The sequence below is a fragment of the Heteronotia binoei genome, chromosome 9 (assembly GCF_032191835.1).
Source record: "Heteronotia binoei isolate CCM8104 ecotype False Entrance Well chromosome 9, APGP_CSIRO_Hbin_v1, whole genome shotgun sequence".
Lineage (NCBI taxonomy): Eukaryota > Metazoa > Chordata > Lepidosauria > Squamata > Gekkonidae > Heteronotia > Heteronotia binoei.
In genome coordinates this window covers 21949318-21963857 of record NC_083231.1, presented here as the reverse complement: position 1 = coordinate 21963857, position 14540 = coordinate 21949318, and the positions used below count along the sequence as shown (strand labels likewise).

General features: G+C 42.2%; 2 protein-coding genes across 2 annotated transcripts in view; one reads left to right on the top strand and one right to left on the bottom strand.

Annotated features, from left to right (window-relative positions):
• The window catches only part of WDR19 (WD repeat domain 19), a 370238-nt gene that overhangs the window by 201892 nt on the left and 153806 nt on the right, over positions 1 to 14540 (bottom strand). The window lies entirely within an intron of this gene.
• RPL9 (ribosomal protein L9) lies at positions 1766 to 8296 on the top strand. The gene is made up of 6 exons (XM_060246260.1): positions 1766 to 1856; positions 1953 to 2068; positions 3830 to 3925; positions 4146 to 4278; positions 5508 to 5588; positions 8155 to 8296. Exons 1-6 carry the CDS (start codon positions 1811 to 1813, stop codon positions 8259 to 8261), a joined length of 579 nt encoding a protein of 192 aa, XP_060102243.1. The 5' UTR covers positions 1766 to 1810; the 3' UTR covers positions 8262 to 8296.

Sequence of the window (14540 nt, the reverse complement as noted above, 5' to 3'; positions counted from 1 at the left end):
CGCTTGCGTGGACCAAGTAGCCTGATCTGCTGAACCAGGGGGTGCTGTTTAAGCTCAGGCGTGGTCCACACATACAGAAGAATGAGCGAGTAGAAGTGTTCTAGGGGTCCAGTGGACTGTCATTTAAAAGTATTGGTGGAGAAAGTGAAGTCATAGATGGAATGCTTTTTCACATGCGGTATTGATTTTCCATTTGCGGGGAGTTACTGACGGAGAACTCTAGAGAATGTTTGAGTCCAGTGGCACTTTTAAGGCCCACAAAAGTTTTACGCATGGTATAAGCTTTAGTGTGCACACGCTTATTCAGTATGCTTGCACACGAAAGCTTATACTTTGAAAACACAGCAATTTCCTCTATTGGCATTATAAAAAGTGTTAGCGTAGATAAGAGTAGGGTAAAAGGAAATGCAGAAATGAAGCATACACATGTTATACTTTGAACAAAACTTCATTGATGTTAAAAGGTGCCACGGGACTCGAACTTTGTTTTGCAACAGGGCTGCCCACCTGAAACTAGAGGATGTGATTCCTTGCCTGCATTCAGAAGTGGTACTAATACCACTCTAGCAACTACCCACCCCCATTACTAATTCATTGTGCTGTGCTTTGAGACCAAGCATTAGGGAAGGAGAATATTGAAAAGCAAGATTGACCTAACAGTTGCACAGAGAAATATGTAGAATCAGGTATTTTGTGGCTGTAGAAAAGAGCAAGAATCCAGTAGCACCTAACAAAATTTGTGGCAGGGTATGAGCTTTTGTGAGTCACTGTTAACTTTTTCAGATACAGCTAGAATGTATTTTGCCATAGTGCTACTGGTGAGGCAGGAGGGCATAGAGTGCCCTTGTTGCTCATAGCTGAGATCTGCCTTCAAAACACTTTAGTATGCCAGAATGAAGGAGATGTAACCTCATGGTGTCTGTGATACTGATGCAGGTGGGACATTTTCCAGTGCTGTAATTTTCTTTGAGAAATTTTCTGCCTCAGGTACATAAGCGTGGTTTATTTACCTATATTTCTCAGGTCTTTTGGGCTGGATATCAGTCAGGTTAGATGAACTATATGTAGGATATGTTGTGGGGCCATGTGCATGGTGTATTTGTTTTATTTTGCAAAGGCTAGCCAAGTTTTGCCAATGTTACTTAAATGTTCGTTGTGTATTTAAATTTGAATTGGGAAGTATTCCAATTCGGATTTTTCTGGGAAATCCACATCACTGGTCAAGAATGGATTTCAGCACTGTTGGGGAGGGACGGTGGCTCAGTGGCAGAGCATCTGCTTGGGAAGCAGAAGGTCCCAGGTTCAATCCCTGGCATCTCCAAAAAAAGGGTCCAGGCAAATAGGTGTGAAAAACCTCAGCTTGAGACCCTGGAGAGCCGCTGCCAGTCTGAGAAGACAATACTGACTTTGATGGACCAAGGGTCTGATTCAGTATAAGGCAGATTCATATGTTCTTGCAAGAACTGAGTACCGTGTGTTTGATAGAATGTCTTTGGAGATAGCTAGGATTTTGACAAAATGCATGCAGTGAACCATCAGTGGCTGTTGGCTGTGGTGGTTAATGAAACCTCTGCATTCATAGGTACACTTTTGAATACTAGTTGTTGTATGTGCATGAGTGAGTAGTGATAAGAGTGAACAGCATAAATGAAGAAATAGAAGCAGTATGGCTCAGTATGATATAGATTTTAATTCTGATCTATTTGAGAAAGATGGCCTGTAAAGTAAATAAATGATTGTGTAGCATGTCTTGATCTCTACTGTGACGTGTCTGTTGTTTCTCATTTAGTTTTCTAGCCAGGCTTAAAAAATGAAGACCATTCTCAGCAATCAGACTGTTGACATCCCTGACAAAGGTATGTATATCCATGCTGATATCTTTTTAAAAACTTTTATTATATGTAACTGCTGCATGTTGTGTTACATTTAATCCCCCCCCCCCCTCTTTTCAGTCAACGTTCGCTTGAAGGGCCGGACAGTAATTGTGAAGGGCCCCAGAGGAACCCTGCGACGGGACTTCAACCACATCAACGTAGAGCTTTCTCTCTTGGGAAAGAGACACAAGAAGGTGAGTGGTCTGCGGGTGTTGAGAAGATTATTGAATTCTCCTTTTGTTTTTGCAGAGGTGAAATGCCATGGCTCTGTGGCAGGTTTTTGGGTTCTTTGCAATGTCTGCATTAAAACAACAGTTTCTGTGGCTGGAATTATGCCTTTTGTACAGCTTGAATTTTAAGAGTCTGAGATTTCATCACGTATCTATCTACAGCCCCTACCCCACTCCCCTCAGCTGCTTCTTGCAGTGCAGTAAACTTACACCTGAAACTTGGCTTGGGGGAAGGCTGGTGTAGGAGAGGTAGGGGAAGGTGTGAACAACCAATGCCATTTCCCCAATACCACTTTGCAGCTGTTCAACAGAAATCTGGATCCAAGCAACCTGAAGGGCCACCTTCTCTCATACAAGCTTGCCAGACAAACAAAAATCATCAGCAAATGTTTTAGCTTATGTCCACCCACCCATCCCTGGTCATCTGAGGTGCAGTGGGTGAACCTTATGGACAGGGCCTTTTCTGTTGGGGTGCCAAAGTTTTGCCAAGGTGTACAGTTTTTGGCTTACATTTGACGTCTTAAAAATGTACCATAAGTTGAACAGAGGGCAATAGGCAGTACTTTTGTAGTATTATATTGCTAATGTGGGCCTTCAGCCTTTCCAGATCTGTGATCTGACTTCATCCTAAAAGATAGAAGCCACTATTAATTGTTTTTTCCTTCCTGTGATTGCTTCATCTTTTCCTTTCTCTAGCAGACTTCTCTCCAAAATATGGGTTTGGCATTCCATGCTCAATCCACCACTGCTCAGACAGCTTGAGTTGATCTTACTGAATGAACTCTAAATTGAGTTAAATGATCTCTCCCTTGCCCACAGTAGGGCTAGAAACATCAGTGGGTCTCCAAAGACTCATTCCTGATTCATGCAGTCCTGTGGATAATGTAACATCTGAGCAGAATGTACATGCGTATTGCTGAAACGCTACAATTCCAGTCCCTTGTCTGAGTCCTGCATTAGAAACCACAACATTTAAAAACTAGTGGGGGAACATTTAATCTTCCAGAACATTCAGTTGAGCAGCAGTTCTCTTACAAAGGAATTTCAATGGGAAATTAGAAAGAGAGACTGCTGAATTGCAACTGATAATAAAACTCAAGACAATGGCATCCTCAACTGAATTGAGACCTAGGTTTCCTGTCTCATTACCAGTGCTGATTTCTCCACACCTAGTACCCCTCTGCAAATCACACCCAATCCAATCACTCCTGCTAATGTCATTCACCTGTTAGCATCATTTGCCTACTATCATTTGGCTTCTGAAATCACTCCATTCTCAAGATATAGCAAATGGGCTCGCATTGACTCATGAAAGCTCATACTCTGCCACAAAAATCTTTTAAGGTGCTACTGGACTCTTGCTCTTTTTAGTAATTCCTGTAGCGTGAGAAGCATCAGTACAACTGCTGCTGGTAAAGCGTTGCCTGCACCTTCATACTTCCAATTCACATGTTAAATGAACCAAGCCTTACTTGGCAGGGGATATTTTTAGCCCAGAACATGCATGCTGTGTGAATTCATTACTTAAAATTGCTTTTTTTACAACTTGGTAAACAATTAACTTGATTTGCCCTTTACCCATTAAGTAGAGATCCATGTAATGCAAATTTGTAGAAATTCAGTGATCTGGTGAACTTTTTAATTCTTGTAATATTTGAAGGGGGGAAACTTGATTTATGTTTGAGCTGGATTTATGTTTGATATCTCAATATTTTAATTTCACAGCTGCGTGTTGATAAATGGTGGGGTAACAGAAAGGAGCTGGCCACAGTTCGCACAATTTGCAGTCACGTGCAAAACATGATCAAAGGCGTTACGCTGGTAAGTATTAAAAGTGGAGCAGAACTCTTAATGGAATGGAGTACCTACTGGCTTGACAGCTGAATTAACTTAAATCTGTTGTGCTTAAGTCTAGCTCACCACCTAGTGTTGCCTGGTGCAAGAAGAGCTAGAACTTTGGGCTGTGAGACAATCTTAGGATCTCCTGGCTATTCTACACACAATGCCATACAATGATTATTAATTACCTTTTGTTTTCCAGGGCTTTCGCTACAAGATGAGGTCTGTGTATGCTCACTTCCCCATCAATGTGGTTATCCAGGAGAATGGCTCTCTTGTGGAAATCCGTAACTTTCTTGGGGAGAAGTATATCCGTCGGGTGCGCATGAGGCCAGGTGAGAAGCTGCTTGGCACATGGTATTATCTACTAAGACTGAGATAAGAGGGGAACTGTCTGAAGCATTTTCTGAGATTCAGGTAGTTTTAAAATCTAGTTTGGAAGCGCACCACAATGAATCCTACAATGTTCTTTTTAAATGATGCTGTTGAAATGAAGCATTTGCACAATGCATGCCTTATATGGAAAACCTGAAAAGATCTCATGCAGAGTCTGTGATTCATTTCTAAGAGGAGGTGGGATCTTAATCTCTCAGAAGTTCAAGGGAATCTAAAATGATTGTAGAAATGGAGAGCTTATAAGCACTTCCTAGTTAAATTGTTAAGGAGTTACGGCTCCTTTAAATTTCAGTAAGATTAATATTCTCTAGCTGTTAAATCTTAGTTATTAAAAACCAGATTTTAATACGAAGGTCTTGAAACTCTACTCTAGAAGTCAGCAAGTTTCTAAGGAGAGCAGCGCAGCCATAGAGAATGTCCTTTTCCACATCTCTGGTATGGGGAATGGAGTGAACCAGCTGCAGCTCAGACATTGGGGTTCATGGTGAAATGTGAGGATTCTGTAGATTGTGTTCAGGAGGCTACACAAAGCTGCTGTTGAAGCTGGATCATTATAGTAGGTTGCTTCGCCACTCTTGTTGGACAGCTAATTGCAGTGCTCTTCCTGAGCTATAGCTGTTGACCGTGGTGTTGAAAAGGGTGGTTGCATCCAGTTCTCTAGACAGTATTAGTGGAAAGGTCCCCAAGCCACTAGCTCCTTCTATCACATCCATCAAAAAAACTACATCAGACCTATTGAAGAAGCCCCACGCAAAAAAAAAAAAAAAATCACAGCTAATGCATGGTTAGGAAATCCCCACCATCGTCATTGTGTCCCAGAGCAGGACTGCGAAGCTCCAGGAGTCAATGAGTGACTTTGTGCTGCTCCCTAAATCTCCCATAGTTTAATTTGTAGCATTGTCACCCTGCCTGCTGAGATGCGGGGCGAGGTGAACAAGAAGCTGAGGAGTGTCGTGCAGGAATGGGTTATCTTTCCCCATTCTTCCACTGCATAGAGTCCTTGTTAAATGCAATTAATTAGCGCTTCTCCCATTAGCACTTCTCCCTTACTGATGTGGCTGCTGAACCTCTTTCAGTGTCAGAGTTATCAGACTCTTTAACGCTTAGGGCATGCTGCACCAAGAGATATCCCTTCATACTAATGAGCCAGTTTCTTATTTTTCCATAGGTGTCAATTGTGCAGTATCTCAAGCACAGAAGGATGAGCTGATTCTTGAAGGAAATGACATTGAATTGGTGTCTAACTCTGGTACGTCAGTTAAGTATTGTATCCCAGAAATAATGGGTATGAAGCACACAGACATAACACTTTCTTTTGGTTCAGTACCAAAGCATGCAGTTATCTAAATTCTTAGGCTCTGTATTGTGTTTAGTTTACCCATTTACACTCAGTAAAGCAGTTAGCTTTCTCCCTTAGGTTCTGCTATAAGTTCTATACCTGCATAATAAACCCAGGCGCTGGCAATGGGGTGCATTTTTCTAGCAAAATGTATCAAAGTTTGTTTTTTGAGCTGCAAGTGTCTTGTTAAATTGTTTTTGTAGATTAAATGAAAGAAAATTTATTTGTGACGGAAATTTAAATTTAAATTTGTGACGGAAAGCTAGGGGTTAACCAGAAACTGAAGACGCACAGGGCCTGCGTCAGGTGACCTGAGGGTGGGGGCAGAGTGCTCAGAGCTCTCAGGGAGGGAAAGTGGTTGAGAGACAAGAAACTGCTGAGGCAGTCATTCAGTCAGTTGATGTCTGACAGAGTGGAGGCCTGTCAGAGAAGTCGGTCAGTGGGGACCTGACAGAGACTGAGAGGGTCAGTTCGAGCCTACCAGAAGGGCTGAGAGGGCAGCTGATCCTGTGAAGGAGCTTGAGGCGGAGACGGGGAAGTCTTCCAGAGACTGCAAGCTCGACAAAACCAGCCAAGAGGGCTGTGTGTGTGAGTCAGTTAAGACCTGAACGGTCACAAACACCTAGAGACAACTCTGAAGATCTAGTGAGGTGGTTGAGGGAGTGGATGTGGGTCTGAGACACCAGAAGGGCTGAGAGGAGAGACTCCAGTCGAGGGGTGAGACTAGACACATCAATCCCAAGAGGCCAGACCTTGGCTAGAGGTGGAGAGTGAGTTAAAGGGAAACTGTGAACTGTGTAACTGTGAGAGACTCAAGAAAAGATAAAGTGAATGTAAAGCCTGAAACAACTGAACAACGTATTAGCCTGTGTAAATATCTCCCATATCCCCAAGTTAAGAACTTTGTGTTACAATAAATCTGTGGTTTAAGTTAAAGTTCTCAAGAGCCTATATTTTGTGGGAAGAACAAACAAAGCTGCTGTGGTCCCATCAAATAAACAAGTAAAATACCCCGAAGAGACTGAGTTAAAGAGATCCAGTGAGGCCGTGAGGCGGGCGCTGCTATAATTGGTTGCCAGCGTCGGGATTTCGAAGGAACACCCCAAAATAAGTGTCACTAAGACACACAGAAAGTAGAGGGACACTGCAGTAAAGGAATTAAGTCAGTTTTGTGAAAAATTCCTGTCAGAAATGGCTCCTCCTAAGAGAACTACCACAGCCACGGGGGATGGGCAGACACAAGAAGAGATTCCTGAGGAGAATCCTAGTCAGAGCATAGAGGCTATGAAAATACAGTTGGAATTGGCCAGAATAGAGGCAGAAAAAGAAATTCAGATGGCCAAGATTCAAGCAGAAAGAGAAAACAGAGAAAGGGAAGCAGAAAGAGAGAAAGAATTGCAGATGGCTAGGCTGGAATCAGAGAGAGAACAAAGAGAGAAATACAGATGGCTAGGCTGGAATCAGAAAATAGAGAGAGAGAACATGAGGAAAAAATGTACAGTTTGAAACTCCAGGAGATTCAGGGAAGGCCAGAGTTTCAACGTGATACTAGAAATGAGAGGCGCCTCACAGTAGAACAAAAGAAATTCCCCAAGTACCAAAAAGGGGATGATGTAGAAGCTTTTTTGTTTAATTTTGAAAGAACCTGTAAGGATTTAAGAGTTGCTGATGAGGACAGAATGATTTATTTGAGACCTCAGATCTGTGGAGAGTTGAGTGAAATCTACTCTGAACTGAGGAATGAGGAGACCTCTGACTATCAATTGTACAAGGAAAGGGTCAGAGTCCGCTTTGGCTTAACAGCAGAGCAAAGCAGGAAAATTTTTAGAGAAATCAGAAGAAAGCCTGGAGAAACATACTCTCAACTAGGTTGTCGGTTAGACAGGGCCCTTAACAGATGGGTAGAATGGAGTAAAGTTTCCACTTTAGAAGACCTGAAAAACTTAGTGGGCTTGGAACAGTTTTATAACCAAGTCCCCTCTCAGTATAGGTGGGTTCTGAGAGACAAGAAATTGAAAAGAGTAGAAGAAGCAGCTGTGATTCTAGATGAGATTGAATCAGATCTAGGGAGATCATTGTGGACTGCTCCAAATAAAAAACCCCGAGTCTGGAGCTCTCCAGAGAAGTCTGGGGCGGGTAACAACAACCCTGCAAAGCGGTACAGTCCACCTCCCTACAGAAAGACTCAGGCTGCTTGTTTCCAATGTGGGGGAATAGGGCACTATGCCAGAACTTGCCCAGAAAAAGGAAAAAAGACCCCACCAGCTAAGACAGTTTCTGGTTAACCCCTAGCTTTCGGTCACACCTGCATAATAAACCCAGGCGCTGGCAATGGGGTGCATTTTTCTAGCAAAATGTATCAAAGTTGTTTTTTGAGCTGCAAGTGCCTTGTTAAATTGTTTTTGTAGATTAAATGAAAGAAAATTTATTGCTCTGTTAGCTTAAATTCCATTAACCTATTTTGACTTTTTAATAGCTGCCCTCATCCAGCAAGCCACTACAGTAAAAAACAAAGATATCAGAAAATTCTTGGATGGGATCTACGTGTCTGAGAAGGGAACAGTACAACAGGCAGATGAATGAATTCTTCAGTAGGTTGGTACTCTATTTACACAAATACTTATATTGTATGCAGGGCTTTTTTTGTAGCTGGAATTCCTTTGCATATTAGGCCACACGCCCCTGATGTAGCCAATCCTCCAAGAGCTTACAGGGCTGTTACTGCAGGTCCTACTGTAAGCTCCAAGAGGATTGGCTACATCAGAGTTGCGTGGCCTAATGTGCAAAGAAGTTCCTGCTACCAAAAAAGCTCTGATTGTATAAGTGAAACAATTATATTGTATATGTTAAACATGTTCTTCTGGGGAGGACTTTATGGTAGCAACGGAACTGATTTAGAGCTATACAATCTTGACAAACAATGAAAAGAATCAGAGTCCTTTCCTTGACTTCTATCAGGTGCAAGTGTAGTAAGAGCCTTCTCACTACTTGGCCATACACAAAGATTACTGGCTGTAACATGCAAGCTGTAGCTGAGCTGCCACTTGGTAAATGGCCACTATTGCATCCAGAATGCAAAACTCAGGTCTCCTTTGAAAAGATTTCTGATTCAACAATGGAAAGCATTCTGAGTCATATTCACTTCAAGCTACTCTTGCAGAGGAATTCAGTAATAATATGTGATGCTTTGATGCTGTTTCCGTCAAGAAGCTTATTCCTCATCTTTCTACAAAAACATATGCAGTGACCAAAATGAGGGCCTTGATTCCCAGTGAGAAAGGTGGATAATAAATAAATAAATAGATGAGGCAAAAATTGAACTATGGCTTCCTTAGTCACAGATTGCTACTACACAGACTGTACTAAACAATCAGTTCCTCAATTCCAACTGCTGCTTTTTTGAAATTAGATGGTGATAAAATCACTTCTATAGCCTGGCGTCTGAGTTGATCTGACCCAGCTGTTCTGATAGTCCCCCGTGGGCCTTAAGGCCATCTAGTGTTTGGTGTGAATGTTGTTTGATGACGTTGATGCTGTGACACCAGTGTACTTGGTGCTGAACAGGAGAACGTCATCAAAAAGTAGTTTCCTGCCATACAGTCCAGCTATGAATTGGAGCAGCAGTTTCCTGTATGTGTGAGACAACTCTGTGGGACTCAGCCACGGCTGCTATTTTACATGCCCCCTTTCTGGAGTTGAAAGGGGAGGGTCACCTTCAGGCCGTCTAAATCTAGAAGTTTAATTTTTAACTCTAGACAAAAAAGTCTCATAGTTCCATCTTTTGGCAGAAGCACGATGGATTATGGGATTTAATCAGCTCATACGAGTATGGGCAGGATGGTGCCCCCTGGTTTTCTTTCTGTAGATTTTGAATGGGTTGTTTCCCAGGCCACCTTCATTCCCACAGCTGCTCAGATACCCCATTAGTATCAGATGCTATATGTTGAGGTGCATTTGAAATTGTTTCGATGCCTGAAATACTTACGGCAAGGCAGGCTCCTTCCTGAGTGTTAAATACCGCTAGCTGATCTTGCCAGTATTAAGACTTTTGCATCCTGCTTTTTTTCCTGCCAAACAGGGACACCTTGTATTATGCTTCTCATTTAGTGACTGAAACTTGACTGTAACTGAAGTCAGCTGCACAAATCGGTATCTAGCCACAAGAATGCATTCTTCTAATTCAGGGGTGGCCAAACTGTGACTCTTTTACACATACTGTCTGGCTGTTGATGCCGTCACCAGCCCCATTGGCTGGTGGCTTGGAGAATGCATTTAAAGTTGCTTTCTTTCCACCTCTCTTCTCCTCCTTCTCCTATCTATTTCCTTCCTTCCTCCCGGCTCTCAAACGTTTGACATTCATTCTTGCGGTTCTCAAACATCTGATGTTTATTCTATGTGGCTCTCACATTAAGCAATTTTGGCCACCCCTGTTCTAATTCCTCTCTCCAGATCACTTTTCCTCCTTCCCTCCAGTGGATTAAACATTGCTGGCGCAAGCCATGGCTCTTCCATAAACTAAAGTGAAATCTTTATTTGAAATAAGTTTGCAAGCTGGTTACAGGAGGACCTGATTTGTGTTGACCATGGTCTTCATTTCTGCATTTGTGACATAAAAACAAAGGAAGGATGGAAATAATTCCTCTAGAGAGCAGGAAAAGAGAACACCGTTTTCGCACCTGATTTATGAATTGTGGCTTGCGGGGAGTTGCTGTTAGTTCTTCGCTGCACTACTATGAACAATCAGGACTGTGCCTAGCCGTGCAAAAAGTACATACTTGTTTGACTTTTGTATTGTGTATTTTCTGGCATTTGCCTTGTCTTTCTTCAAAATATTGTATTATGCTTCTAATAGACTGAAGAACTGATTAGGAGTTTAGTGAGTCAAAATCTCACATTGCCTGTACTTGCACCTGTCTTGAATTCATGATGGTGAAGCTTTGTGTATTACTTAGATACGTAGCCTTATCACTTAAAATTTTACTTTTCTAACAATGTATATGTTTTTATAATTTTAGATTCCGAAATGACCGCCCAAGACAACACCTCTAATCCAGATACGCTGTCTACTGTAAAAGATATACAATAAAACAAATATCTTTATTAAGCTGTATTTGTGATTTAATAAGTTGCACCGAGTACTTTAAAACATTAAATGTTTTAATGTTTTATTTAAATGGATTGTTAAATACTTGATAGTACTGGTTCTGAAGAGGAAAGGAAAGGTCCCCTGTGCAAGTCATTTCTGACTCTGGGGTGACGTTGCTTTCACTACTTTTTTACGGCAGACTTTTTTACGGGGTGGTAACATTTCTTCATCAGTGGTGCTAGTTCAGAAGGGCCCTTTTCCTTTCCACAGTTGAGCTCTGGAAAAACTGATTCCACGTTTCCCACCCTGTTTGAGTTTGAACTGTGTAAAAGCCAGCTTTTACACAGTTCATTGTCTGGCTAGTATTTGTGAAGTCACCACCAAGTGAGGGATGAGTTGTTAACAATGAATATCTCTTAATTTAGGGAAAGTAGCCCAAATGAATATGATCGTGGGATAGAGAGCAAAACTGGCAACTGAACCAACCTTTAGTGTTGTACCTGCCCTACAAACCGCTAAACTGGATTTACATAGCAGATGAACAAATTCGTATATTATGGCTGCCTGAACCCAAAGGTCAAGTTGGATAAATGGCAAAGATACTGTAATACTGCTGATGTTTTGTCAGTTTCAAAGGTAGGATGCAAGGAAAAACAAGGCTCCGAGGCAGCTAAGAGTCCTCTGCATTGTACTGTTTGGCTTCTGTACTTCAGTTGGAACTAGGAGTTCTCTTAGTAGCGGGAAGGGTAGAGTTTGAACTAAATTCTGTGATTCTCGGTAAGGATTTGTATCAGATAACTGTATTTGTAATTATCCTAGGCATGTAAGTCTAGGCTTGTGTTCACACAGCATGCTCTCCCATCTTCCTTTGGTGTGAAGCATAACTAGTTATTTGTAGGAAAAAGTAAGAGTCCCAGTAGCATGTTAAAGACTAACAAAATTTGTGGTAGGGTAAGTGCTTATCTAGAAGAGCCCCATGACGCAGAGTGGTAAAGCTGCAGTACTGCAGTCCTAAGCTCTGCTCACGACCTGAGTTCAATCCCAGTGGAAGCTGGTTCAGGTAACCAGCTCGAGATTGACTCAGCCTTCCATCCTTCCGAGGTCGGAAAAATGAGTACCCAGCTTGCTGGGGGGAAAGCATAGATGACTGGGGAAGGCAATAGCAAACCACCCCATAAAAAGTCTGCCGTCAAAACATTGTGAAAGCAACGTCACCCCAGAGTCGGGAATGACTGGTGCTTGCACAGGACTACCTTTATCTTTTTTTGAAAGCTTATCTGAAGAAATGAGCAGTGAGTCACTAAAGCTCATACTCTACCACAAATAGGTCCAAGTAGCCAGCCGTGTTGGTCTGAAGTAGTAGAACAAAACATGCTGAATAAAACTAAGTTGACTCCTATTTTACCCTACTACAGATGTTAGTCTTTAACACGCTACTGGACTCTTATTCCTTCCTACTTCCGCAAACATGGCTACCCATCTTGGATGTATCTGCATAAAAGTTATCTGGGTTTTGGGGAAACCTTGAGAATCATTTGCTTGATATTCAAATTCATACATGAATAAATACACAGTCTGGAACAGCAACCAAAATAGAAGCTTGTTTCATTTCAGCCACTACGTTGTTTTCTTTTGGAGCTGTTCCAGCACCGATATTTTCTCATTGGGTTGGGTTAACTTTACACCTTTGAATGGTTTTTGGGGAGAAGGTTGTACCATTTGGAAGCTGGCATGGCCATATAAGGGAAGCAGCTACAATGGGAGAAATTGCTGTATTCAAGCCATTTGCAAGTTTATACCTGGTTTGGATAGGCACGAAATAGCACACAGCATCTGAGCCTCTTCCCCTACTTTGTCCACATTTTTTTACTGTAGTTAAATCTGATAACAGTTGTGGGCAATGAAATGGCAGCGAGCTTCCATTTCTGCTGCATGTTCAGTTGTTGACACAGTGTTTTATCTCAAATCTGATCAGCTGTTATTTGAGCATCGTGCCAAATGTGAGTCTGATGCAAAAGCAGGAAGTGTTTGGTTGTGGATTCTATATGAAGGCGGGTGGAAGGGAACGCGTCAGCAGAGCAGCAAGTCTGAGGTTTTTTGCCTGTATCAAAGGCTTGTGATTTTAGAATGTTTTTGCTGTCTTTGCCCGCTGGTTCAAAAGCGTTATATTATATTGCTGAGTTAACAGGTGTGAAATACAGTATATTGTTTTGTGCTTCAGGGAGTAAAAGACAACTGAGAAAAGGGGGGGAAACAAAATTTCAGTGCTGGAGGAACTGCCAAAGGTGCACTAGATCAAGACTTACAAAACATGACCAGGGGGATGTGAAAAGCATACCAAGAAGCATTTGAAGAGGCAGTTGTCTTTAATACCAATAAAAACAGACACGCTTTGGCAGCTTGAGAAAGATATTACTTTAATGGGCAAAATGGATATTAAAGGGGGGAAAGTTTTAAATAAGGACTGGCCCACACTGCACTGAATGGTCCATGTAGATAATGTCCTGGTTCTGATATAGAAAACTCTAGTTTATTTTACTGACATTAGTTTATGAAACCAAGATGCCATTTGCATTCAATTCTGGTTTGTTTTGGCAAGTATTTTGCTGCTACTGTGTTCCAGTGCATGAAATAAATTCAGAGAGTTCAGACAATCCATAATTAAACTAGTTTCACAATGATGCATGAACTCCTGAATCATCTCTTTTGCATGTCTCAAATAGCAATGTTTGCTTGTCACAAATTTTTAACCAATTTAAGGATGTCTGACAGGCCTTAAAGCTGTATATTGATTGGGTTCTGAATCTCTTGGAGTGTTCCCAGCTTTTCAAGAAAGGCCATTCAGACATTTGTCATCTTCAACACTCACGCCATCTAAAGTGATAAATCCAGATCTTAACAGCACAAACAGGTTCGTATGTTACAAGCTGATAAAAAAAATGTTTCCTCAAACGTTTTCCTTTTTCGCCATCAAATGCTCCTTTTTCCTGATTGCAGGCATATTAAAAATTGTGTCCATAATCTTAGCCAAAGTCCTTCATTCTTAAACACCATTCTTTCTGGCTCCCCATTTAACTGCCATATGGACTCATATCTGCCATGCATCTCCTGACTCATTCTTTTGGTGGGCAGTTGAGGTACAGTATGGGCTTGAGACGGAAGCTGAGGTGACCAGACGGTGTGTATACAGTCCCCCTGGACCTCAGACTCCAAGGGAACCTCAAATTTAGGCAACACTGACAGACTTCTCTGACAGGCCTCCACTCTGTCAGACATCAACTTGACTGCACCCCTCTCTCACTCAACTACCCCTCTCCCTCCCTGAGAGCTCCAAGCACTTTGCCCCCACCCTCAGGTCACCTGACGCAGCCCTGTGCGTCTTCAGTTTATGGTTAACCCATTGCTTTCCGTCACAGCAACATAGGTGATTACTGACCAACACTTCGGACTGACTCAGAGACGACTCTAAAATCGACCCAAAAAATCCTTCCACACACAAACATCTGCCACCTGTCCCGCTCTCACTCCAGCCTCTGCAGGCCGGCTCAAAAAGTGGAAATGGTAGCAAATTTCTCAGCTGACAGCCAGTTGCCCCGTTGACGTCTGGAAGTGGCAGGCGGATGCAAGGTGCTTTGGTGTGAAACCGCCAAGCTGCCCTAAGCCGCTTCCAGCTTTTTTCTGAGGTGCCTCCCCTTCTGAATACACCAAGTCACCTTATAGACAGGATGGAGCTGCCTTGCCAGGAAGCGTGTGAAAGCATCAGGGCGGCTCTTTTT

Excerpts from the sequence above, each read along its gene's own strand:
- RPL9 (XM_060246260.1), top strand. The coding sequence starts at position 1,811 with ATGAAGACCATTCTCAGCAATCAGACTGTTGACATCCCTGACAAAG. Across the intron at positions 1,857-1,952 it reads TGTTGACATCCCTGACAAAG|TCAACGTTCGCTTGAAGGGC; the intron begins GTATGTATATCC and ends CCCTCTTTTCAG. Across the intron at positions 4,279-5,507 it reads TCGGGTGCGCATGAGGCCAG|GTGTCAATTGTGCAGTATCT; the intron begins GTGAGAAGCTGC and ends ATTTTTCCATAG.